Consider the following 27,336-nt stretch of genomic DNA (forward strand, 5'->3'; position numbering starts at 1 on the left):
CTTGAATTATTCGAAATTGTAAGCTCAAGTTGTACCTAGTGATGGTAAACTTGGTAGGCCACATGGATTTTAGGATAATATTATGGTTACAGTTGAAAATCGAAATAGTGAGCCAGCGACTTTCGATTTTCCTCCTATTTTTTACGTGCGCAACTAAAGCGCAACTGGTGTATAGATGATGGGAAGTTGATTCTCTAGCATGCACATAAGATGCGCGTTAGTTGCCCACTCTGCAAATAGGGAAAAAACAAAAGGCGCAAGTGAAATATTTCGATTTTCAACTGTAACCAGAATAATTTAACAATATGATGCAGATATGCTACAACAAACATTTAGGGATAGGTTGTCATTTTACAAACTAATTAAAGCAAAGTGTCCGATAGTTGAATCCTGATTCACAATTCTAAGCGTAAAGTTTTCGCTGTGAAATTAGATAAACATATTTTGTATATGTTGCGACCCCGATTTCATGTAAATAAGCTCAATAAAATCAAGACTGTCTCACTTTGTGTGCTCAGAGAATGCGCCAGCCTCGAAAGTTTGTGACTCTACATAGGTGGAGTAGGTAGTAAAATTCCTCCAGCCGTCAAATGTAAAAACATCGCCACATAGCTTAATATTGTGTGCGTGGAATAGTGTAGAAACGACGGGCAGTCATTAGTAGTTGTATACTCCATGTCGTATGGTGATTCGTCATTCACTCGAAGATCGAGTGCAAGTCTGGAATATCCAAATGTGTCTGCGAATATTTCACTATTCCTAGTTTGTCCTTGTGCTCAGTTCAGTTAATTGTTGACAATGATGTTAAAACAGTTCCGTTGGTAAAAAAGTCGCGTTTTCAAATAGCTATCAGTTTCCCAAATAACGTTTAGCGAAATTCGTGTAAATCTTTATCGCTCTGCTGATGGACAAATCAGTGAAAAGAAGAAGAAAGTAAGGGCCACTCCTGTTTCATTGTGTTTTGTGAATATTGGAGCATTTCTACAGCTCCTTGGTGCTTTTTGATTTTGATTACGTTAAACACTCAAACCGAGTGAGTTCAGAAATATTATTGGAAGTGAGTTGATATCTTAAATACAGCTAAAATGATGAAAAGTTTGTTCGGCAGAAAAAGTGCCAAAGAAAATGATCGAAACAAAATCTCGGAGATCGGCCTGCCCACGAATGTGGTGCATGGGATACACGTCAGTAAGAATAAGCTCACCGGTGATTTGGAAGGTCTACCTAAAGCATGGATTCGACTTATGGATGCATCTATCACACACGATGAGCAGAGTAAAAACCCAGAGGCAGCGTACCAGGCAGTCAAATTTTACAACTATTCGATCAAAAAGAAGGAGCAAGCTGAGCCCTTCAAACCATTCATCACGGAAGATGCAATCAACGAAGAAACTGAATCCATTGATCAATTTTTGGATATGAAAAATGCTCACAAAAGCGAGGATTCGCTTGAAGCAAGCAGCGAGGAAAACTTTGCCGAGATAACTCCACCTCCACCACCGCTCCCCAAAAAAGCAATGACACTACCTCCGAAGCCACAAATTATGCCAAAACCCCGAAACTATACCAATAGTAAGCTATATAAGGGTGTTCAAAATTTGAATCTTATGGAAAGCGGAAACAAGGCGACAATGATCATTCTCGGTAACAATAGCGCATTGGAAGGCCACAAAAGTTCCTACGATTTAATTAACAAAGTTGATTTCGAGGGAGAAAACGAACTTATTTTAAGACCAAAAGAACAAAATGCCAGGGTACCGAAATCTGACGATCAGGTTTATAATGAACTGAAACGAATTTGCAACATGAACGACCCTCTTGACCGGTATGAAAAAACTGTTGAAGTAGGAAAAGGTGCCTCCGGAGTGGTGTTTATTGCTCTCGATCGACAAACTTACCAGAAGGTGGCAATTAAGACTATCGACATGAAAAACCAATCGTCCAAAGAATCCATCCTGAACGAAATCAATGTTCTCAAAGATTTCAATCATAGAAATTTAGTCAACTTTTTAGAAGCCTATTATTTGGAACCAGTGGATCACCTGTGGGTTATTCTAGAATACATGGATGGTGGACCCCTAACGGATGTTGTCACTGAAACAGTGATGAAAGATCGACAAATTGCTGCTGTTTGCCGTGAAGTTCTGCAAGCTATTAGTTTTCTTCATTCAAAGGGCATCATCCACCGAGACATCAAATCAGACAACGTACTGCTCGGTATGGATGGTTCGGTGAAAGTAACAGATTTTGGATTTTGCGCCAACATCGAAGGTGACGAGAAGCGGCAGACTATGGTCGGTACACCGTACTGGATGGCACCTGAAGTAGTAACACGTAAGCAGTACGGGAAGAAAGTTGATATTTGGTCGCTGGGTATCATGGCAATTGAAATGATTGAAGGGCAGCCACCATATCTAAACCAAGCACCGTTACGAGCTCTTTATCTGATCGCTGCAAATGGCCGTCCAGATATTAGGAGTTGGGACAAGTTATCGGACAACCTTAAGGATTTCCTCGACTGCTGTCTACAGGTGGAAGTCGATCAACGGGCATCTGGCGATGAACTACTCCAGCATCTCTTCCTACAGGACTGTATGGAATTGCGCACCTTGACTCCTCTCATTAAAGCGGCAAGACGGTTATTGAAGCGAGAAAATTAACCACTATTGCCGAAAAAATGTCAACAGTGAAGAAACACGCGCGCCGGCATGGCTGTGAAACTTAGTGCCTTAACTACCAACTTTTTTGTGTGGTGAAACGAGAGTCATGTGAAGAACGGGAAAAATGATAAGGTTTCGACACATTTCCCCACTTTGATAACAGGTTCGACTTTGAGAGGCGAGCCAACCAACATTAGCTGTACGAAGAAGCGTTCGCTGATTGAAAAGGTGGATTGTCGATTGTAACGTCCATTTTGTGACGAAATGAGTCGTTCGTGGTAATGGAAATTTTGAAATTAAGTGTAGGTAAATCTATGAATCGAGTGAAAGATGTCTCTCTGCAAGCAAGAACAGAAGCAAACTCAATACCATAAACTTTGAATAGTCGATTCATTATGAGACATTCCTGAATGAAATTGGTTCTAATTCATTTACCATTATCTCTAAACGCACCATAAATGTTGTCATCCAATGGCTTTTGTATAACGGCAATTTGGAGTATCTCCACAAAATCTGTTGTCTGTCAACATGCGGGAGCATAATAATCTAACTTACGCATCATAAGTTTGAAATTTGTTCTATTTTGATAAGTTAGTTATATTTGCAGTACCTATAGGTTAAATTCTTCAATATAACTTTTGTGTGATTTAAAGAGAGCAGACAAATGTAGATACTATGCAATCGCGCTTACCTTCCAACAAGAGCCTCATAAATCGTTTTTAACAGGCAACACAAACATTGTGTGATTCACGTATACTTTCCGTTAGATGCCCTGATAGCACGCTGAGCATCGCTAAATTCGTGCCATAACAAAAGTGGAAAGATGAACGTTACTTTCCCTTTCCTTTCGATTAAGCAAATTAGTCTGTACAACATCATCTTCGTTTTTTTCATTCTCTTGTGCTGTGTTCTATTCCGGTACATGTTTCGTGTATATACACCGCACATTAAGCTGTAAAGTGTGTGTATAGGAAATGCAGTCGATGATTTGAGGTTCGCGTGTAAACTTACAGTAACGAAATAATAACTTGAAGTGCGCTTACTGCCTTTAAGTGTGTTATGCTTCATCCACTTACGTATACAGCTACAGTAAGAGGTTAAGAGATTGGTTGGCAAATAATAATAAATAAGACACGGGAAAGCCGTAACTAACAATTCCATCGTTTACAACCGGGAACACAGCTCGCTGGCAAAGATCCCCACTATCGGGACGTATCTACACACATACAAATGCAGAAGCAAAAATACTATCTAAGAAATATCACGCTTTGCCGGTCAAAGAGGTGTCACTTAATTATGATAAAATTAGTATGACCTTACTCACCGCTGTGTAGGTGTATGTTACCGACGATCATTTTGTTGATAAGTGTCTAAACAGACCAGTGACTGAATTTATTGTTATCTACAAATCAAGGCTTCTGGTGGAATAATATTCCCTATCAGCACAGCAAATAGACGTGCATCTTATGCGCTAAAGTTATGTTTAAAATTAACGGTCGATTCAAAGGTAATTTCGATATCATCATCAGGGGCCCTATTCTCACAGTCACGCCACTTAGTGACTAGAAGGAAATTTTCTTCTAGTTACTAGGTGACGTGACTGTGAGAATAGGGCCTCAGGTGTGCTACTGAGTTTGGTTGGATTGACAACTGATCACATACAGATTTCTAAACAGCGACATAATCATAAAGGATGTCCTATATAAAATTGTATCACGGAAAAAACGCTGTAGAAATTTACCTAGTGGACTTTCAGACAATAAAATTTAAACCACGAATAAGCTTTTGGCACATTTATTTCCTTCAACTTCAATACCATAACCGAATGCTTAACTCCACTCATTAGGTTCTGTACAACATCTGGCAGCAGCTTCTGTACAGAAACCCACTTTTTCTTTATGTCTTCCTAAAATTTGACCTCCTTGTAATGGTTCCGTAGTGACTGCTTCATAATTGCTCAGTATGTTTCGGTGGGCCTTAGTGCCGGTGCATTTGTGGGGGGGGAGTTCATTTCTAAAGTACGAAGTTGGCTTCGTACCACTCCAGGATAACATTTGAATAGTGGCACGAAGCTAGATCTAACCGAAAGATCGTAGGGCCCTCGTGTTGCTTCAACAAAGGAAGAAAACGCTTATGTAGCACTCCTTGAGGTAGACCTCCCCGTTTATTGCCCCGGTAGTTACGAACGGCGCACTCCGTTTGCCACATGAGTAATTCGCTGATCAAATCATGTATTTATTGGAAAACTTTGGAAGTTTCTGCTTTCTTACTTCTTTTAGGAACATCCAACTTGTGCTGGGTGGTGAAGAACAGTAGCTCCGGAAGTACGCTTTGACTTAAGTCTCATCATCCATGATAAGACAATGACGCTTCGTCAGCATCTGGGGGTACAGTTTCCGGGTCCGTGACTTTCCCACTGTATTTTGCTGTTCGTCACGATTTGGAGCCTTCTGCATTTTGTACGTATATAGTTACCTCCCGGTCCTTGGCTCTTTGAACGAAAGACTTGTACAGATTGAACTTTTTGGCCACATCCCTGCCGAAGCCTAAACGCTTTCACTACGCTCTTGTGATTTAGATCACTAACACAACATCCATTCTGACCGCATTTTTCCTTCCGTTTGAAGCTCAGAGTTTGGTAGTAGCCGTTTAATCCCACTATTTCCAGGTGCTTGGGCAAAATCAACTCGTCACGTTGCTTTTTGGGTGAAGCTATTTTTTTTCAATTTTAGAAAAACTGACAGCGATACAGTGTAAACAATACACGCTGAACTACTTCTACCCATATTTTCAAGAGAAAATACCCAACGGGTTATTTTCTACATCGTTTTATCCGTGATGAAATTTGATGTGAGACACCCTTTACCACTAGTTGGTACCACAAACTAACAGACCCAACAATAGAAAACAATTATTTGCCAATAATAACAGTCGTTTTAAATATATTTTTAGTTGGGACTGTCGTCCGGGAGACAGACCACTAGTGAAAAATTGTTCCTGAGCACTTGAAAACGAGTATTTGGAACCGTGTATAAAACGTAGAGCTAATGTACTGGTAAAATTAGCGGAACGATATTTTTGGAGGAGTTTCCTCATAGTGTTATGTCTGTTTGTGTTGGTGCTGTTTCTACGAATTTCTCCCGAAAACCATTCCCCAGAAACTAAAACAACGAAGTTTTTTCTCTATAGAAAGAACTGTTCTCCAGAAAACAAATCCCTCAAAAGAACCATTTCCTAGAAAGCAATATTCCAGAATGTACCCTTTCCCGGAAAAGCAGAATGAATCAATACCCAGAAGTTCGTTCCTCAGATATAACTATTTCCCAGAAATTTTTGGTAAGATCCGATATTGCTTTGAATTGAAAATCAGTAATCTTATTCAGAAAGTTAGCCATTTCGCTCCCCTCGAAGAGTGCAGGATTATATAATTGACCATTGTATGAAATGCCTTAACCTCACAAATTTGACAAGTGCTGGTCTTTTTGTTTACAGTTTGGACTAAACAAATTTGAATTCCATTGAAATAAGCTTAGTGCTAATAATTAATTACCAAGAAAAACTACTTACCGATTCAGAGAACACTAGAAGTAATTGCTAAACAAATAATTAGTTCACTTATTAGAATTTTCATATACATTTTCGCACAGTGGGGAATAGCACAATTTAATTTTAAGGCGCTCTAGAGAACATTTATACTTCTAAAAACATGATTCCCAATATATTTTAAATGCTTCATTTTGAGAATACGAATAATCTCTAAGTTCAAAATGTAATCAACAGGACAACCCCCTGTCACATTTAATGCATGACGTCACTGTGCTGTGACCAATAGTAGTATTTTTACATTTCTATAAGTAATATAAACATTCATGTAGGAGAATTTTTGAATTCAGTACAGGTGTGTTTTAGAGCCATTTGGCAACAGCTATCGGAAGCAGCGAACTCCCTTCCTAGGATCCAAAAGAATGCAACTGTGTTATGCGTTGCGCTAATTGGTGGATTTTAAAATATTAGTAAGTAAAGTTATATGCTGAAGTCAAAACTTTGCACATTACATAAGCCGGTGTAAAGTTGCTGAGGATGAGCCGTCGAAAGTTGCAGTCCCTCGCAAGAAATCCTGTTATCCATTCCTACTCGGTTTACTCGAACATAGGGATTGATTCCTTCTTTCAAACTAGAGCGGTTCTTTGAATCTGTAAGCCAAATAGCTCTTACATGCAAAATTATGATCTTTTCGTCTGTCCGGTTAACTCAAACATAGGGGTTGATTCCTTCTGTCGAGCTTTCTTTGAATCTGTATTAAAATCGAAACGAATGCAAAATTTTACAAAGGGTTTGGAGGGGTTTTGGAGCATTTATCCTTCTTTTGTCATGGAAATGTTTCGTACGTAGAGCATATGTCCATCTTTTGTATTGAAAATGTTTCGTACGAAGACGTACGATCCGCCCGATTGCTTGCTTTACTCAAACATAAGACACTAAATACTTTCGAAAGTATTTCCATACCTTATGCAAAATGATACTTATACCACAGACTAACAGACATAACACTATGAGGGAATTCCCTCAAAAAACATCGATCCGACAATTTTCTCAGAACACTAGCTCCACCTTTTATTCACAGTCCCAAACACTTATTTACTGGTGGGTTACCCTCAGGTTTGGGAACAATTTTTCACTAGTGGTCTATCCCCCATATGCTTGTTCATATGTCAGTGGCGCCATAATTTCAAATGTGGCCACAGTCCCAACTACAAATATATTTAAAATGACCGTTAAAGCGGGCTAGCTTTGTTTTTGAGTGTTATGTCTGTTAGTCTGTGCTTATACTACACGATTGTTATGTTGAATGACCAACTACCTTTTAATGTTTTATGTCAATCGGTATTATATGTCAAAAGTTGGCACAATTTTTACAGTGTTATGTTGCAAGAGTTCCCTTGCTATTTAACACGATTTGTTCTTTTGAGTTTCATTTTTGAAACATTTGTTTTGATACACTTTTGAAGCTAAGCAATGTTTATTTAGAGACTTTCGAGATAGTTTCTTAATTAATGTGTTTCATTATTCGTATTCATCTTTACACATTGGTAAACGTTTGTCAACCAGGAACGTCTCCACTTTGATCCTTGTCAAAGGATCAAAGTGAAGACGTATCATTGCTTAGCTTCAAAAATCCCAGTCACAATGAAAATGCCACCTTTCAAACCACAGGTACAAGAAGCTTACCAAACCAGATATTTCATACAGAACTCCACGGCATTACTAGCTTGTGTATGCAGGGCCGGCGTTACACCACCGACAAACTGACATGACACTGTATTTTCAAATTTGGCAAGATATTATTAGAGAGTCGACGCAAAATTTTGTAAGGGGCCATGCATAAATGACGTAGCATTTGGGGGGTAGGGAGGGTATACCAAATTTGTGACGAAGTGTGACGAGGGGGAGGGTAGGGTCAGAAGTTGTGCGACGTAGCATTATGTTTAAAACCCATTGTTTAGAGAAAACAATTTAATGATCCTCCATTCCCAAGAGAAATGAATTTAAATTCAAACAAGTTACTTTTGATGCGGTTTTTCATGTGGTAAATTTTACGATTCGCAGAATTTCAATTTCAAGTTCGCAAAAATACGAAAAGATTTTGTATGCGGACTTAACTTGCTACATTAGTTAGCTAATGTTGCTAACTAGTAGACTTAGTTTGGAAGCTGAATTAAATTTTCACTTCGGAATCAACCAAACTAAATTTAGTAATTTAGATGAACGTATACTTCTTAGAATCATTGGCAGCTACAGGATTGAGAGAACTTCTCCCCTTGACATATCAAATTTAAAACAAAACTATCAACGCTATATTTGTGATGAAATGGGCTTATTCTGCACGTAATTTGCTGTTATAATGAAAATGTTGATAAAAGTCGTCAAACATTTCGAAAGGACATGTATTTAAAATAATTGAAAAGCATGTATTTTTTTTCATCATCCGGGCGCTGTGAATGGGACGAGGGGGGGGGGGTAGGTAAATGCTACGTTATTTACGAGGGGGAGGTTAGAATTTTGTGACCAAATGCTACGAGGGGGGAGGGAGGGGTTAAAAATCGCTGAAAAAAAGCTACGTCATTTGTGTACGGCCCCTAACTCGTACTGTCAAACGGACGTTCATTTGACAGTACGAGTTGCGAAATTTTCAGTCAACTCTCTAACAATCATCGAAGCTACTCTATGTAACTAGAGTTCCTCCAGTAGAAGTTTGGACAAGAGAAAATAGACAACCATAGTTTCAAGGCACTTGGCTCAAAGAAGTTGGGCTATACTTGAAATAGTTAAAGGAAACTATAACCTTAGAAATATATGTTCTAGTTTTGTTGAACATTTGATAAACAGCTGAATAAATTTTGTAAACATATATATATATAAACAATATTTGACAAAATATGAGCTAAATCATGGCAAATGACATACACTGCATTTTCGGCGAAAGATCTACGGTCCGATCGTAAATCGTTTCATTCTCGGAAATGGAATAGTTTATTAATCAATGTGATAATAAATACCGAAGTTGTTGTAACGGCATTTAATTAGCATGATACTGGAAGGTGAAGTATATTTTTCAATATTATGAGCCATAGTACTCAAGGGAGAACAAGGATGTGAGGGAAGAAAGTTTAGAAAAGCGTGGAATAGGGTCATTTGAGCAAGCTTAGAGTTTCCCGGCGACTTAACCTTTTGCATGCTACCGCAGGAGTTAGGATCTTTTGGCATTAGAATACAAATAACCTGAGTCTAAGGCATGTCCGGACGAGCGTAGAGTAACTTGTTACTTCATGCTGTCGGAACCGACTTGTAGTTGATTCAATTTTTTCGATTCACTTTTCATGGAGTCTCCAGAGAACAAAGCCAGTCAATACCGCAATATTGCCCGTGCCTTTCCAAAGGAGACACTACGATTATTTTTCGTCGCAGCAAGATTCGCAGCGCTATTCGGCGCACGATTCATCGCAATGTATTTCTTATGGGAGGACACTTTAATAAAAGGTGGTGCAATTTTGTGTAAAAAACATACAAAAACCTGAAACTTTAGAAGCACAGTTTTAGTCAGTTTTATTGAGAAATTCAGTTAAAGTAAATAATTAGCACACATTAAACTTGGGTAATGCATATTTTTTGACGTTTTCAGCATTTATTATCAAATGCGCCAATTCAATTCGTCGCCTCAAAATGATTAAACGACTCGTTTCCAATGAAACGTGCAATACTTTCTACTTAAAACGTTAATATACTATGCTCCGCTCATTTGAATTCGAAAAACTTCTGCTCGTTTGAATATGTCTTGTCCAGACTTTTACTAGAGGACATTAGTGTTCTTTTACGAAAGACACGTTAAGTAATGATATGTAACTCATTATACAGATGGAGTTACTGTTCCGAGTTTAAATTATTTGCCAAAATTTTTCACTGAAATCGTTCTAGTTGTCATGTCAGTTTGTCGGTGGTTACACTGTGTAGATATATATTGAATTGAAAGCCTCATTTTCGTCGTAGTAGTGAAAAAATTGAAAGCCCGAGAACGGTCGATGATTTCTTTTTTTAATTATAAGCTATTCAACCATATACAAATGTTTTATTTCTCGCAGATAAGGACGTATGTCTGCTCTATCTAAAAGTACATAATTCGTTGATATGTAAAAAGCGCTGTCAAAAATAACGTCAAAAAAGTGCACGTTAGTAAAGTTATTTTGTGCAGCCCAAACGAACATCGGGGATAGCCAATTTAGCTGCTTTATTTCACAATTTTTGTTTTTTTTTCTTTGGTTATTACCAATGGGTTGGGTAAATAGAGATGCTAAGATGGATTAGGACGCTGTAACCCTACAGGGTAGAGTGGGGTCGAGTAGGTCAGTTTTCTTTGGCTACCTCGTGAGATGGTATTTTTGCACTGATTATGACAAACAAGCACTCATTGGAAAGGTTTTACATCTGGCAACGTTTTGGTAATAATGTTTTTATGCCTGGCTAAATATTTTTAAAGCACTAAATCCAATAAGGTGAAGGTACTTTTTTCCAATGTTTTTAAAATCTTGTGGTACGATAGGTCACTATATTCGAGGTTGAATTAAACACGCTTAGAAAATCACCGGTTCAACTTTTATTTGAAAAGTATTAATATTGCAGATTAATTAAAAATTAAACTGACGTCATTCAGGTGAGATACTGAGAAGTGGCAAATGATATGAAAAATCATAAAACCACGAAAGTGAATTTTGAACAAACATGTTGTTTCGGCAGCTGTGTCTGGCTTTGTACTTGCGAATGACTTCTTCGGTGTCCTCGTCGGCCCCAGAGTGTGGAATTGAAGTTGTTCATTCCGGCTCACGTGGTTAATTAACTGTAAGACGATTAGTTGTACAGGGGTGGGCGCAGCGTAGTTGGTAAATCGATTGCCTTGTACGCAGCGCACCTGCGTTCGATTCCCGACCCCGCACATAGGGTTAGAAATTTTTCATAAGATTTTTCTAACTCGAAGAGGCGAATGACCTTAAGGTTAAAACCTCTATAATCGAAATAAAAAAAGATTAGTTGTGACTTATAGTGCTCCCAAATGGCGCGAAAACATAAATGACGCCATAATACAGCTGATCCATGGTAACAGCCGAAATGACAATCGTCAACGATGTTCTCTACCGTGTATCTAATTCACACAAGATGAGCGACCGCTGAAACAACATAGCCAAGATGCCTTATACCTATTGTACCCGCATACATATTTGACCCCATTCTACTCTAGTAACAGAAACATTGGATTTTTTTCCAAATGTTACTTCCGAAGACAACTTCGTTACCTACTGGGTCTTGTTTTTTTATATTAGACTCTCTTATCTATAATATCCACACATCTATGGCACCATCACCCCTAGGAGGGTATGTCATAAACCACCGGACATATATCATCTTTATCATTCGATGCTGCACGTGATAGCATTGTATTTGCATTAATCACTTGCTTGTCAGAGGGTGAATCACAAGACAATTTAATAGCGATGAGATCCAACTGTAAAATGTAGATCTTAGAGACTTTATCGTATCTTTAAAAAAATAACAGTTTGGTGCGGTTGGTAAGCAAATGACATTCTGGACCCATTTTCCTCTAAAAATAATGGTGAGCCGACATCGACGTCACTGGCGAGCGATTACGAGACATTCTTGGGGGCCGGTTGCTTCCATTTGATGAATCAAAAATATCGATCGGCTGCCCCGCTCTGGCGATTTGACGCCCTTAGAGTTTTATGTTGCTTTCAGTCACACCGACATACTTGTTCATCGCGAAATTTTTCCAGTTGCTCTCGAAAAAGTGATAAAATTGGATCAATCGCAAAAGAATTGTAAAACGTATTCGCGGCGACATTTATTTGAATTATTTTCAAACATTAAATTGCATGTCATATACACGGAAGACAATTGTTCCCAAAGTCGTGAATGCCATGCATTCTGCAACAATCACGTTTTAAAACAGGACTGTTGACAAAATCATGTAGGGTAAAGTGCCTATTTTCACCATACTAAGCAGGGTGTCTCACTAATTCATTAATTTCTTGACCTACAATCAATGGAATGCGTAAAAATTGACATCAACAGCTTTGCTTCGTTGTCAAGAACCAAGATAATTACACAAAAGCGCTGAAAACAGCGAAATACTCGTGTTTGAGCGCAACGAAAAATCGAATCCAGTGCCCCTATTGTTGCGCTACCATTTGACTCAATGCGTTGATCAAAGATGGCAGATTCTGCTCTAACCAACGGCTTCAAATGGATAGCGTGATAATAGAAACATGGCGAAATGGGCTCGTCACCCTATATTGTAATTATGTGCGAATTTACTTCAGTAACGCCCGAAACGTTTTTATTTGTGGGGATATTTATTTTAATGTTGTGAACTTAGTCATGGTTTCCGTTATGCCATTTTTAAATCGTTTTTGTGTACCTGACCTAGTTCACAACCTATTTTGATTAACTCGTGATTTTTTCTTACATTTAGGAACATTGTTTACGATCCAACCATGCGAGGCGAACTGATTCTTAATTTATTACATTTTGATCATGATCTGGTTCTCGTGGTTGTGAATTTGTTCACAAAATCGGTATAGGTACTTTCTCGTGAACTATTTCACGAAAGTCGAAATATTATTCATGAATCCATTCAGGCCTCGTGAACTATGCCTGATTCCTAACATATTAGTCACGATGCACTATTCGTGATCATGAAATAGTTAATATAATACGTTTCCACTTTTATGACGTAGTTCTTTCAATATTTCTAACAAAACGACCATACAGGGAAAAGGCCATAAATTGGACTATCAAAAATCTTCAACTTTAATGTAACAAAATCATTGCTACATATCTTTAAAACATTCAAGCTTTCCTCAATTTTTTCGCAGAAAGATATGTAACCCTTTCATACAACTAGCATTAGGAGTTGTTGCATAGGAATGACGACAAGTTAAGATGTCGGTTAATCCAAAGATCGCAGTTTTATGACTCTGTGTTACTGTATGTGGATCATGTCAAATACGTTAGAGTTATACAGTTCAACCATCTGCAAAGATTGTGCTCATGACGATTACTGGAACATTTATGACAACTTAGACTGCTGCGCTTGAGGCTCTTCGTGACATTAATCCTCTATATATATATATATATATATATATATATATATATATATATATATATATATATATATATATATATATATATATATATATATATATATATATATATATATATATATATATATATATATATATATATATATATATATATATATATATATATATATATATATATATATATATATATATATATATATATATATATATATATATATATATATATATATATATATATATATATATATATATATATATATATATATATATATATATATATATATATATATATATATATATATATATATATATATATATATATATATATATATATATATATATATATATACACATGAAGCAATACGCACTATGATGTGCATACAAATTGCAGGTTACTAGTCTTCGGAACAGAAACACTGCTGATCTTGCCACAAAGCTTACGCGATTTTGGTGACTAATGGTTACATGGAGTGAGGTTGTTCTTGTTCCCAGTGGAATTACACCCACACGTAGTTTGGATTACAGGGCAATTTACTTGAAGATCCTCTCTCTCTTAAAAGGAGCGGTTGTCAGGCGATATACAAAGACAACAGTAAGCGTATCTGGCCTGTTAACAACTTCTGCTCCGATAGTCAGACTGCAATCAGATACCTTAGCTTGGACAACTCACGGCCCAAGCTAATGATTGCTCGTTGAGCTTAAATCGAAGTATTGTCAATACTATTAATTTCGTCTGGATGCCCGGGCATTCCAGAGTTACTGAAAATGGCCTTCAAATTGGTCAGGCAAACTGTTTTGCCAATTTCGACGTGCTGTATAAAGAAAAATTTGCTGTCTCGGGCTTCATCCAAGCACTGCAACTATTGGAAGAATCTACAAACTTGTCGTCAAACAAAAGCTAGGATAAAACTGTGTTTTGATGATTTAATATTAGGGACATTCTAATGAAGTGGTTTTCAACCAGGGGTGAATTCACCCCCAGGGGTAAATTGGACGATTGATGGGGGTGAATTATGCGGGACAAATTTTAACTTGTTATCCAAACATTCCAGTCGGGTATTTGTCTTTATATATTGTTTCAGTATGTCAAGAATTGAGATGTTTACTGAGAATGCCCTGGAAGGTGTTTCTTATTGTAAAATTGTGGCATTTATCCAATTGAAAATCTTTTTTTACAGGGTAATAGGGTTACCACCTTTGGTAAGGTTTGCTTCCGGAAATTTTACTGACCTGGGATAGGTTTTTATAGAATCACTTTGAACCTATCTGACCTATCTGCTGAGTTTAAATTAGACAAGTATAAACTCTTTCATTCTTTTTGTAACTCGACGAAATATCAATCTCCAAAATTGACTCACATTGACCGTTTGTTGTTTTGTTTTGGAAAAGCATGATGCACACCACTACTTTGCGCTTTTCTTATTAGCTGCAAATTTATCGCGTTTGTAAACCGTATTGTCCAGTTAGCTAGATGTGAAATTTCACTTCCCTGGCTAACGACGAAAATCTAAAAGCACCGGCCACTCACGCTGAGGAGGAGCAACCGAACAACCATTGCTCTCTGCCACAGCTAAGTACTGTGAAGCAGGCAGGAAAGCGGTAGCATCTGTGAAGCACACTGCGGTGTCTTCCGAAATTTTTGCTGGGAACAAAACATTCGGTTATTCGTCATCACAGTCGCTAGGAAGGTTCCAACAAAGTAGCAAATCTTTTCTACCTGGCCAACAGTTAAGGTCCGCTTCTGGATCAGTCAACATTAACACTGAAGGAACTCATTTGAACGGAGGGGTAGCAACCCTACAGGGTAATGATGGTAAACAATTTTCAGAAAGGGGTACATCATGGGGATCAATATTCGGAAAGGGGTACATGGGACGAAAAAGGTTGAAAACCACTGCTCTAATGTTTTAATCCGGTATGGTAAAGAGCTTAACGCTTGCTCGTATGCGATCGTGAGTTTGAATTACGTGCGGTTTATTTTTGTGTCGTTGTATTAAACGGCTTTTCGAATTCTACTTTCTTTCCTTCTTCTTCTCTTTTCCTTCGATCAGGGAAAAGATGAAAAGACACAGACAGGCATATGCAACGGTAAAGTTTCATTTCAGCCAATCTATTATTATCTATCAAATTTATATCCTTGATGGTTTTACAAGATGTTTTTTCAGATATTCCATGGAAACGACAATATGTACTGGGTAGTTACTAATGTTATTACAAATCGATCGTGAATCTTGATATATCTTATACATATTGAATACATATTGAAGGTCCCGCTAGCGACGTAAATTTCGCTCTTCACGTAACAAGAACAGACGCCCTGCCACACGAGATATTTCGTAGCGAACTTCGACAGCTAAATGTGTTTGACAATTTCTGCTACCTATCCTCTTCCAGTCAACGTATAATATTCGCCAACCTACACCACGCAATCAAACTTCGTTAGCATCTTCAATAAAGCTTCCGTAATCGTTCTCTGACCAACTTGGGAGTCACCACCTTCTTGTAAGTCGACTGTAAAGTTGATTTTTTAGCTTGCTGCACGGCTGTAGACGACACTCCCAGCTTGCTTGCAACATCTCGGACTGAGAGGTTGGGATTCCGCTAGAAACAGCTGGTCACACTTTTCGTCATTTTCGAGGTAATTTTTCCCCTTTTGATTTTCCTCTGACAGTCTTTTTGGCTGTCGACGAACACCGAACGTTTTCCGAACACTTTCATTACGTTGGTGACAGCTGTTTTGGCCACATTCAGTAATTTAGCCAACTTGGCGTTGGAGGAGTTCAGATTTTCGCGATGCGATAGCAAAATTGCTCCGTTGGTCCTCTTGCTTCGATCCCATTTTCACAACTGAAGAGCAAATTTCAAAATCAAACAGTCGGCATGAGGCTACACACAAACATTTTTAAAATTAGGGGTGTGCAGGTTTTTTCTATGCTCGATAAAAAAAATGTGTCAAGTAGCAGTTGACCAATTTTTGATCGTAACACCCTTTAGTATGAACCATAATTATTCTATATTTCTTTGTTTTCCCTTTTGCACTAGAACTGTTTTGTTGGCAAAGGTCTCAGAACAGTTGAATGATTCCACCCGTATTTATGCAACTTTCTCCAATCTAATCCGTAAACAGTCGAAAGCTTATTTTAACCAATCAGAATAGAAACTAAGTTTAGAAAAAAATAGCTATATTGTGTATCTAGATACCCCTTTCAATAAAGCCATTGTGACATACTTATAAATGAAAAATCGACTGACCTAGAAGAGTATACCTTTGGGTACAATGAAACATTTTCTCAGAGTAATTCAATGTTTGTGGATAAGCCAATTATGAATCGACAACGATGCAATACATTTTACACAAGCGGTTTTTGCGTGGATTTTGATATACAACATTTTTTCGCCCTAGTATGTAAACATCAGTATGAAATACACAATACGCATATAAGTACAGAACAATCACTGCAATGAATTTAGTATTGCAATTTGTAACGCATTTATACATAAAACACAAATTTTATATCTCTAATTTCGTAGAAAAACCGAGCTGTCATGAACTCGCTGTCGATAACGTTTTTCGATTGGCAGTAATTAAAAGTTAGTCAATATTATTCAAACAATTCTACATTCAACGTTTTGTATAGTTTAACGTATCTGTCAATCCATAGTCATGTATTTAGCAATACACATTTTATGTTAAGGTTAGACACATAGTTGGGAACAGAAGGTCCATCCCTATATCATTGACTCAGTGTAAATAAATTATTAAGTAATTTTTTTTTAATACAAATGCAAAAAAGAGAAATTAAGTTTATTGGAAACCTATATCATCACTGTAAAAAAAAACAAAACCGTATTTTAAATTTGATTTTGTTATATGAAATATGTTATATTCTTTGCTATATTTTATTGCCTAAATTACCACCAAAACTACTTGACAATATCACCAATCATCAATACGATAAGCAGTATTTCAGTTTGATGAGCAAAGCTAGCTAGATATGTCTTTAAACAGTTTCAAAGTATGATTTGTAATATGTATATAATAAATACCACAATAATACACGTAAGATCCATTCATTTAAAAGTATTCCGATTTCCATTCAAATACATATCCGAAGGTCCACTTACTTTATTTTCATGTGGCTTTATAGTGTGGTTAAAACACTTCAGATTCCATGCACACCCTAAAGCGTAAGCATTTTTATGAATTGCATAAATCCATCAATTGCAAAAAAATAGTATGTGGTTTGGGTCAACAAACGAAAAACAAGGCTTTAGAGTTCAATGAGGGAGATCAGATCAGCAGAGCCATGTCGCCAACTAATACGTACAGCGGGTCATGGTGAACGTCACCCACCTGCTGTATAACTCATTGAAGACCTAGATAATCATATTATTCTAGGGTAACTGCTCCCTAATTCATCTTAGCACCTCTACTCATCTCACCCATTTAAACACATTAGTTAGAGCAGTATCTGCTATCTCTATTCAACGCATTAGCTCAAATGATAGGATGAATAAGGGTACGTTGTGCTCGACTTTTCGCTTCGCTCAAACGCCAGTATTTTACATTTCCCAGGAAAATTTTTTAAACTGTGCTGCTTCTTAGGAACGAAGCAAAGATGATGATACCTATTTAAGCGCAATCCACTAACTCTAAGTCGAGTTATCATCGAAATAGTGTGATATCCTGACTAATGAGATGAATAAGGGCTCGTCTACCCTATATAAACCTCTGTGGCGTGCCATCGAACTTCTTGAAGAACTGTAAACTCCACCTTCTTGTAGCTGCCGGACATGTTCCAACAGGATTCTGATGATTCAAGTGCCGAGTTTCCAATCACCTTCCGTTCAACAATGCCGTATTCTTTGTCGATTGTTCCATTTTGATTGCCGCGATGGAGCTGCCATCTTGGAAATAGCTGATGAAGCACCGCATGTCTCCTTCACCCAACAAAAACTGTTTAGTGCCGCCCCGAGCATGGTGAACGGCGCTCTTCGATACCACTTTTCCCTAACAGCATACGATCCACCTCGGTTGGTTACCCGATGTTCTCTAACGTTGCTCAAGTCCCAACTGGCACCACCTGAGGGTATTGATAGGAGTTCGCCAGGTTCACCAACGACTACAGCAGGTCGGACATGTAGCAAGAATTACCAAAAGATAAACCAGCTAAAGTTAGGCTCAACAGAGTTACCGGAAGAGGACGTGTATCTGAAGCAACCTAGCGATAAATGACAACACGGTTTATAACGCTAAGCTACCCTAGCGTTTGACAAATAATTTGATTTTGTATAAATACTAACAGTATTTTCCAGTTAAAAAAGTATGTCTCAGTGTTACGTTCAATATTTTTGTGCTGTATAATGAGAGTTTAAGGTTCAAAGAACTCTCGGTGAGCGTCTACACGAATTGAACGCTTGATAGTATGCGTTGGAAAAAATGCATACAACTTTGTCACCGGTTTATCCATACAAAGCATTTATTAAACTCTAAAAGAAGAAAATCAGTCGATTTATTAGATTATCAGGAGTCAAATTATGCAAAATAGTTGGTGGAAAAACAATTGACTAGGTGGAATGGTGCTTTTGAAAAAGTGGCGGTGATTTTGCGTCTCACCATCACACCGTCCCGGGGCACGCTACACAACTGCGTAGTGAAAAAACCACAGCCACTTTTTCAAAAGCACCATTCCACCCGGTCAATTGTTTTCACACCAACTATTTTGCGTGATTTGAATCCTGATAATCTAATAAATCGACTGATTTTCTTCTTTTAGAGTTTAATGAATGCTTTATAGGATACATCGGCGGCAAAGCTGTACACAATTTTTCCTACGCATACTACCAAGTGTTCAATTTTAACACATGCTCAAAGAAAGTAACTTGAGCCTTAAGCGGCAATGTACCGCTCCTCATATTTGCGAGTTTGCTAAGCGCACTTGCACCCCGTTTTGGGTCACTAAGTGAAAGAAGTGAAGGAGCAGATATTTCAAGAAGGTTATTTTATTTCAACTAAAAGATGGATAAAGCCGAAAGTTTTGCACAAATAAGTTCATAAATAATGAAGAAAATAACCTGATATTGCCATTGCACACCCTTTTAACCATGTTGTCATTAACTCAAATGCTTGGTGCAAAACGTAGGGGAGTAACAGAAAAAAAGATTTTTCTTATTCTTTTTTATATTGATTTTATATAGCATTTTACATGTAAGTGATACAGAAATTTCATATCGTCGCTGTTGTGCTATCTTATGACAAGCGCCATTTAGCACTTTTCGAGAAAAACGATTTTTAAAGTTTGAGATTGAATATCTTAAAATTTATAAATGTTGGAAGCTTTGCGGAGAAGGTATTCGATGCTTATATCTTATCTGAAGTAATCTCTCGATTTGTGCAAAGATCGGTTGACTATATTTACAGTTTTTGCTTAAAATGTAAACCAAAGTCGCTCGCATACGTGTCATAAGTGTATATTGATGATAAAATATGTATGACGTGTCACAAATGTACACAGAAGATTTCATATAAAAATTATCTCAATCTACTCGGATAGAACTCTGCGGTAAGCTCTCCCTACTCCAACTGAAAAATTCCTGGCGGCGGAATTTCTCTCGGTACCAATGTCTGATTCGTGAGCCAATAATTCCCTTTTTTGTCGCGATATAGTCGGATAGTTCACGGCGGTGAATCCACCGACAAACTGACATGACAACTAGAACGATTTCAGTGAAAATTTTTGGCAAATAATTTAAACTCGGAACAGTAACTCCATCTGTATAATGAGTTACACATCATTACTTAACGTGTCTTTCGTAAAAGAACACTAATGTCCTCTAGTAAAAGTCTGGACAAGACATTCAAACGAGCAGAAGTTTTTCGAATTCAAATGAGCGGAGCATCGTATATTACCGTTTTAAGTAGAAAGTATTGCACGTTTCATTGGAAACGAGTCGTTTAATCATTTTGAGGCGACGAATTGAATTGGCGCATTTGATAATAAATGCTGAAAACGTAAAAAAAATATGCATGACCAAAGTTTAATGTGTGCTAATTATTTACTTTAACTGAATTTCTCAATAAAACTGACTAAAACTGTGCTTCTTAAGTTTCAGGTTTTTGTATGTTTTTTACACAAAATTGCACCACCTTTTATTAAAGTGTCCTCCCATAAAAAATACATTGCGATGAATCGTGCGCCGAATAGCGCTGGGAATCTTGCTACGACGAAAAATAATCGTCGTGTCTCCTTTGGAAAAGCACGGGCAGTATTGCGGTATTGATTGGCTTTGTTCTCTGGAGACTCCATGAAAAGTGAATCGAAAAAATTGAATCAACTTCAAGTCGGTTCCGACAGCATGAAGTAACAAGTTACTCTATGCTCGTCCGGACATGCCACAGACTCAGGTGATTTGTATTCTAATGCCAAAAGATCCTAACTCCTGCGGTAGCATGCAAAAGGTTAAGTCGCCGGGAAACTCTAAGCTTGCTCAAATGACCCTATTCCACGCTTTTCTAAACTTTCTTCCCTCACATCCTTGCTCTCCCTTGAGTGCTATGGCTCATAATATTGAAAAATATACTTCACCTTCCAGTGTCATGCTAATTAAATGCCGTTACAACAACTTCGGTATTTATTATCACATTGATTAATAAACTATTCCATTTCCGAGAATGAAACGATTTACGATCGGACCGTAGATCTTTCGCCGAAAATGCAGTGTATGTCATTTGCCCTGATTTACCTCATATTTTGTCAAATATTGTTTATATATATGTTTACAAAATTTATTCAGCTGTTTATCAAATGTTCAATAAAACTAGAACATATATTTCTAAGGTTATAGTTTCCTTTAACTATTTCAAAAGTAGCCCAACTTCTTTGAGTCAAGTGCCTATGGTTGTCTATTTTCTCTTGTCCAAACTTCTACTGGAGGAACTCTAGTTACATAGAGTAGCTTCGATGATTATTATGTGGTTTTTGTTTGAGGCAAAACTGAGTCAGTTCCTAACCCCAACTGCTGTTAAAATGTATGAACTGACAGCGGTTGGGGTTAGAACCTGACTCAGTTTCAGGTTCAAGCGAAATCGCCATTAGAGAGTTGACTGAAAATTTCGTAACTCGTACTGGCAAACGAACGTCCGTTTGACAGTACGAGTTACAAAATTTTGCGTCGACTCTCTAATAATATCTTGCCAAATTTGAAAATACAGTGTCATGTCAGTTTGTCGGTGGTGAATCTACCCTCTGTGAATACCCCGTTGGTAGATTTCTCCCAATACCGATGTTCCTTTCCGTGAGTCATTGAGCCTACTTATCGAGTCAGCCAGTAGGTGCTGAGGTCTGTCCAGTATTTCCGGGGGGAACGTAGCTTCCGGTTAACCGGCGCCCCAACGACCCACTGTTAGCTGTTCGACACAATCTACTCGCACGAATACCAGGCGATGTATCTAGCCTCCTCTATGCAAATCGGTAGGGTGTCGAGGTCGGTCAGGCGATTTCGATGGAGTCGGACATCCGGTTCGCTAGCGCTCCGACAACTCGAACCCCGTATTACGTCGCGCACTACTCAACTGGTCCCCAGTGGTGGACGTAATCTACAACTGTGAAGAGTTCCCCGGTCGCGGAATTTCTCCCAAGACCCGATTTGTGGTTTTATTGGTATTGTCTTCGACGATATTGTCAACTGTCACTCCAGACATACCCATTCGAGCTTAGGGCATACGAAGATCACATGTTCCGGTGTCTCCTGCACGTTCGCATACTCCGGGCAAAGGGGTGACAAAACATGTCCAAACCAATGCAGGTACTTCCGGAAACATCCGTACCCGGATAACAGTTGCGTTGAATGGAAGTTCGTATGAACCCACGTCGACACATTTGGGATGAGTCGGTGGGTCTACCTTGCTTTATCCGCGTTGTCTCACTCTTGCTGCAAATTATCCAACAAGTTTGCTCTGACCAGTTTCCTTGCATTCCTCCACTGGCTGTATCCGCTTTGAGTGCAGCGCAGTGGCCCAGGCAGTACCCAATACCTCAGTATTGCAAATGAGACACCCGCCAGGAGACGTCTCGTGCTACATCTTACTGCTCCAATGTTCGGCATGATCCTTGCCGTTAGTTGTTCTCGCATACATAGTCTACATGGCTGTTGTAATTTAACCGATCGTTGACTATCACACCCAGGTGCTTCAACCCACGCATCGATAGAATTCAGTGTCCCCTGAAGCTGGCACGGCGCGTTGGATTTTTTTACGGTTACTGACCAGCACTACCACCGTCTTGTGATGAGTCAACTGCAAATTGACGTCAGCCATCCAGCTTTCCACGATTGTCTCTGCCGTCAACATCGCCACCTCCTCGTCGTCTGCAAAGCCGGCGATCTCAACTCCCCTGGGCAGTTTCAGTGTTAACACTCCGTTGTACATTACATTCAGGAGCGTTGGGCCGAGTATTGAGCCCTGAGATACTACCGCTGTGACACTAATGGTCCTCTGTCCCATTTTCGTCTCGAAGACCAGTACTCGGTTATGAAAGTAACTTTTCAGAATCTTGCACAAATAGTCCGGTACCCGGATTCTGCGTAGCGCTATGGCGATAACCTCCTAGCTGGCACTATCCTTTGCTCCAATCAGGCTTGTTATTTGCTCACACAATGAGCCACAAAGAGTGAAATACACCGATTAAAAATAGAGCAGCACAAAAACACTGTGATGTGCAGAATGACCGCACAAAGAGAAACTTGAAAACGAAAAAGAGTAAGATCTGTGCACCAAGAGCTGCACAATTTCGGTCAAAGAGTCACCTTGAAGAGCCACTTTTTTGTGCCTCCCCTCACTGGCAAGCAGGTAGGAAGGCGAATCAAACTACAATTCAGATAAAGTTAGATCGGAAGAACGTTTTAAAAATGTTTTATGGTTGCCTTCTCTACTTACGTGCGCGTAGGACCAAGATAAACACTAAAGTGCCTCTTTATTTCTACTCTTTGTGGCGTGCAGCCATGGAGTAGAATACACGTGTGGTAGCAACACGCATCGGAGTGAAGAGGTTTATTGTGAAAGAGAAGAGCGGTGGTTCGCATGAAAAGTGCAAAGAGCGTTTGTTATTCTTCTCTTTATTTGCTCTGAGGTGCATAAAATCCCTGGCTCCAATGCTTTCCCCGCGCTCGCGATGACTGCGGATGGCGTCCACCGTCGAGATTCCTTTCCGGAATCCGAACTGGCTCTGCAATAGTCCGTTCTCACTTTCAGCGTAGTTCGTCAGCTTGTTGAGAATAACCCTTTCCAGAAATTGAGCAAGAATATCCAGCAGGCATATAGGCCGATACGATGCTGGATCTCCTGATGGTTTCCCTGGTTTTGACAGCAACACCAGCTCTGGATCTTCCATCTAGCGGTGAAGTAGCCTTCGTCCAGGCATTTTTGTAGAACTATCCCGATCATGTTCGAAAACGCCAGGATCGCTGTCCTCAGTGCCACGTTAGGGATACCGTCCAGACCAGGAACTTTTCTCGTTTCAGCCCTTTTGCCACTATAAGGAGTTCATCGTAGGATTTCCACCATCTCCATCAACATACGGTGGAGGCGGCCATGCGGTTGGGTTGTGTTTCGGAAAGACACTCCACGATAATTTTCAGTTTGTTAACGCACATTGCAACTGGCGTCGTTGGACCTTGGATCTTGGCCATCGCGATACGGTAAGTGTTGGCTCAGGGCAGGCCCGTGCGCAGAATACTCCTAAGGGGAGGGTTTTGATTATTTTTCGCAACCACCAACTTTCGAGGTTCAATGTCTTCAAAGAAATTATACAACATACTAGAGAGCATCTCTTGAAAAAAAACGATTTGGTAATTAATTCTCTTGGACATAATTACGAAGAATTAACTCAATACATTATTTAGAGGCGTGGTATTTTCGGTAAAGTTGTTGATAATGATATTAAAAACAACTTTTTTAAAGACACAAAAATCTTCAAATGCTCATAACAACCGATCCTTACATACAAGAAACAAACGAAAAACGCCATTTTTCATCACACAAAAACCTTCAAATCGGTACACTTAAGATTTTCTGTTTTGTTGAGCTTATTGAGTCTTATTTTACGACCCTTGAAGTGTTTTATTTGTTTTGGTAAACAGTGTTTAGAAAAATGACAAAAAGCATAAGCAACATGGTTAAAAGATATGGCTCTACAAATGTATAATAAAACTAATAAACGCTCGTTTGATAGTAAATATTGAAAAACTAAAGTGTGCAAAGTAGCCCCACATACCCCAAGTAGCCCCGCACGACGGTATGGGAAAATCGAATCACGAACCGCTCATTCGTCATTCATAAGAAATCTTTTTTCAATTTGAAGCATTCTGTTTGCTTAGCAAATGAGGCATAGCAGCCTGGTGCTGCGAACACACGCGAGCCAAAGCTACATATAACAATCAATGAAACAGCCCATCTGTTTCTATTTAATTCGACTTTTTCCCAACGCTTTGGTCGCGAAGCTCCCCCGAGTAGCTAGCGATTTGCACAGGATTTTCATTAAGGGGGTCTTCTTCTCTCATGGTTTCAAAAAATCGATTTTTTCTCTTTGTTAAATTTCAATCTATATGTATCTGAGAATACCCCACAGAAAGGATTTGGTGAAAATCATATTCCTTGGCATGTTTCTGGGAACCGAATCTCCGGCTTTTTCTGAGATACTAAGCGTGGCGGCACCACGATGGCGCTTGTCTATGGAAAATCATTGATTAAAGAATTCACCGAGCCATTCTTTATGGTTTATGTTTATGTAGAAGCGTCTGTGAATAGTTTCTAGCTTTTTTTGGGACGAGTTTATCGTACGGAAGAAAGCATGCGTCGGACATGTTGAGAAGCGTATTACGAAAACTGAAGAAAGAAAACTAAGGTGTCTGTGGGAAAGGAAAGGGAAAGTTGAGGGACAAATCAATCGGCCAACTAACAAAATTTTATGGGCTGGCGAATCGAAGAAAGTCAAATTCTTAAGAACATATGCGAAATGCAGTCTGGGCTTCCCTCGAACACTGCTCGTCATCGAACAAAAATCCCCAACACTCAAAGTGTTCACCCGGCGAGTACAGTTGGTGCAAGTAGCGCCAGGCTGAAGTAAAAGGAACTTTAGAAACTTTCGAACATATCAAGATCTTCGAAAGTCCATCATCTAATGATTTATTCGATAGATGCTCAGAGCTCACACCCAAAACATCAATGAGTCTGTGAATAGTAGAATCTGTTCCTTATCGCCAAAACACATGCACAAATTTTGGCAGGCAGGTGGTCGATGTTGTGACTTATTTGGCAGTCAGCATCTTCTACCAAGGATTTTCATCGATCTTACAAGCTATGTATGGGAATTACCTTGAGGACTGAAGCTGAAAGATGTGCTACTCGACTCGACAGTGAACGTGTAACTCGTTCTGAACGCAAAGTGGGTGTTGCGACAAAACAGACCCGAATTCAACAGAGAGAGAGAGAGAGAGAGAGAGAGAGAGAGAGAGAGAGAGAGAGCAAAATGTGCAAAGCCAAAAGCATTTTCATGATGAGGAAGGTGAGCTCTGCGGACCTGGTATAATAGATTATCTAGTAAGGTACTACAATCGAGTTACACACCGTACTTTATCTTTAAACGCGTTTTCCCGAAAGTAGTGTTTTTTTAAGCGGCCAAGTACGACTTTTTATAGAAGTACTTGTCCGATTTCAATAATTTTTTCTTCAATTGTTCAGAAAATTTGCAAAATGTCAATTTGTTCCATTTTTATGGCCCTTAATAGGCAAAAAATATCATAGGTATTGCAAATTTTCACAAATCGTTACATAACTTTTACAAATTATAAAATAAAAGAAATTCCTCTCATCTAAACATAGCCAACGTGACTACGATTATAAAAAATATGAGTTTTCTGATTATAGATTACCCAATTTGTCAAAACTTTATTTAAGCGGGACTCATGTAGTTTCAACATCAATGTCATAATGAATTTTCAAGGTCGCGAGAGATTTTTCTTTTCGTCTTCAAATGTAAAATTAAAAAGTCAAAGCATATATCTTCAAAATAAAAAAAGAGTTTTAAAATCCATTGAGATGCTTTACAATTTATTCCCAAAAAAGTGCTCAATTTTAGGTCTCGCGTGTAGACCCCCTTAAACAGTTTTTGAACCCTCAAAACCCTCCCTTTGCGCACGGACCTGCCCCAGGGGTTAGCGTCTACTTTTCTGCACAGCTCTTTGTAGCAGGTAGACTGATTAAGCACTATTTCGCGTTTAAAAGCGGCCCTAACCGCCCGTCATGTCACCTTACACTTGTAATCTGGAGGAGCCTTGAACGGAAGCTTCATTTAATGAGTGGATGATTTTCGCACCGCTCCCGAAGGATACGTTTCGGTTTGCCCAGCTATCAAGACCCTGTCCAAAGGCGGGTTTTGGTTGCATCTGGAACAGTTTCAAAGCAATCCGACTTTGCCCAAATAACTTCATAAGGCCACCAATTCATTCATAAGAATCGCCAGAAACTTTATACCTAGAACTTCAAGATAACTTCGATCGCCAAGATGAGCATTCCGCTCATTTATCATAACTGGTACAATTGTATTTGTACAATTCGCACAGTTCGCTTCAGAGGGGGAGAGGAGACTGAAACATAAGGGTCAAACCAACCCGCAAGAAAGAAAAACTAACGACCCAAACAGCGTGAGACAAAACCTTCACCAGAACCACTAAAAACAGCTCTAATAGAATTTTCAAATAGCCTTCATCACTTCAGATAGTTTCATTGTAACAAAAAAAGGAAAACTGTCCATATCCGCACTCGAACCCATTCTTTCAATCTAGCTAACTCTCATCACCACATTGCAGTCTGAGCTATTTGCTTGGTCGTTTCGACGAGCTTTCCACAACTCTACCCTATTCTGCTGAACGGAGTTCATTTTGTGAGTGGCTCTTGTGTGCATATTCATTTTTCACATATCTTTGGCCCTAGGGTCTTAGCGTGTGTTTTGTAC

The 27,336-nt window shown here is 38.8% G+C and overlaps 1 protein-coding gene across 1 annotated transcript; it reads left to right on the forward strand.

Annotated features, from left to right (window-relative positions):
* The first annotated feature begins 691 nt into the window (after window positions 1–691).
* LOC131683779 (serine/threonine-protein kinase PAK 1) lies at window positions 692–5,860 on the forward strand. The gene has a single exon (XM_058966074.1). The coding sequence runs from the start codon at window positions 1,086–1,088 to the stop codon at window positions 2,658–2,660; it is 1,575 nt and encodes a 524-aa protein (XP_058822057.1). The 5' UTR covers window positions 692–1,085; the 3' UTR covers window positions 2,661–5,860.
* The last annotated feature ends 21,476 nt before the right edge of the window (window positions 5,861–27,336 follow it).

The sequence above is a fragment of the Topomyia yanbarensis genome, chromosome 2, assembly GCF_030247195.1.
Source record: "Topomyia yanbarensis strain Yona2022 chromosome 2, ASM3024719v1, whole genome shotgun sequence".
Lineage (NCBI taxonomy): Eukaryota > Metazoa > Arthropoda > Insecta > Diptera > Culicidae > Topomyia > Topomyia yanbarensis.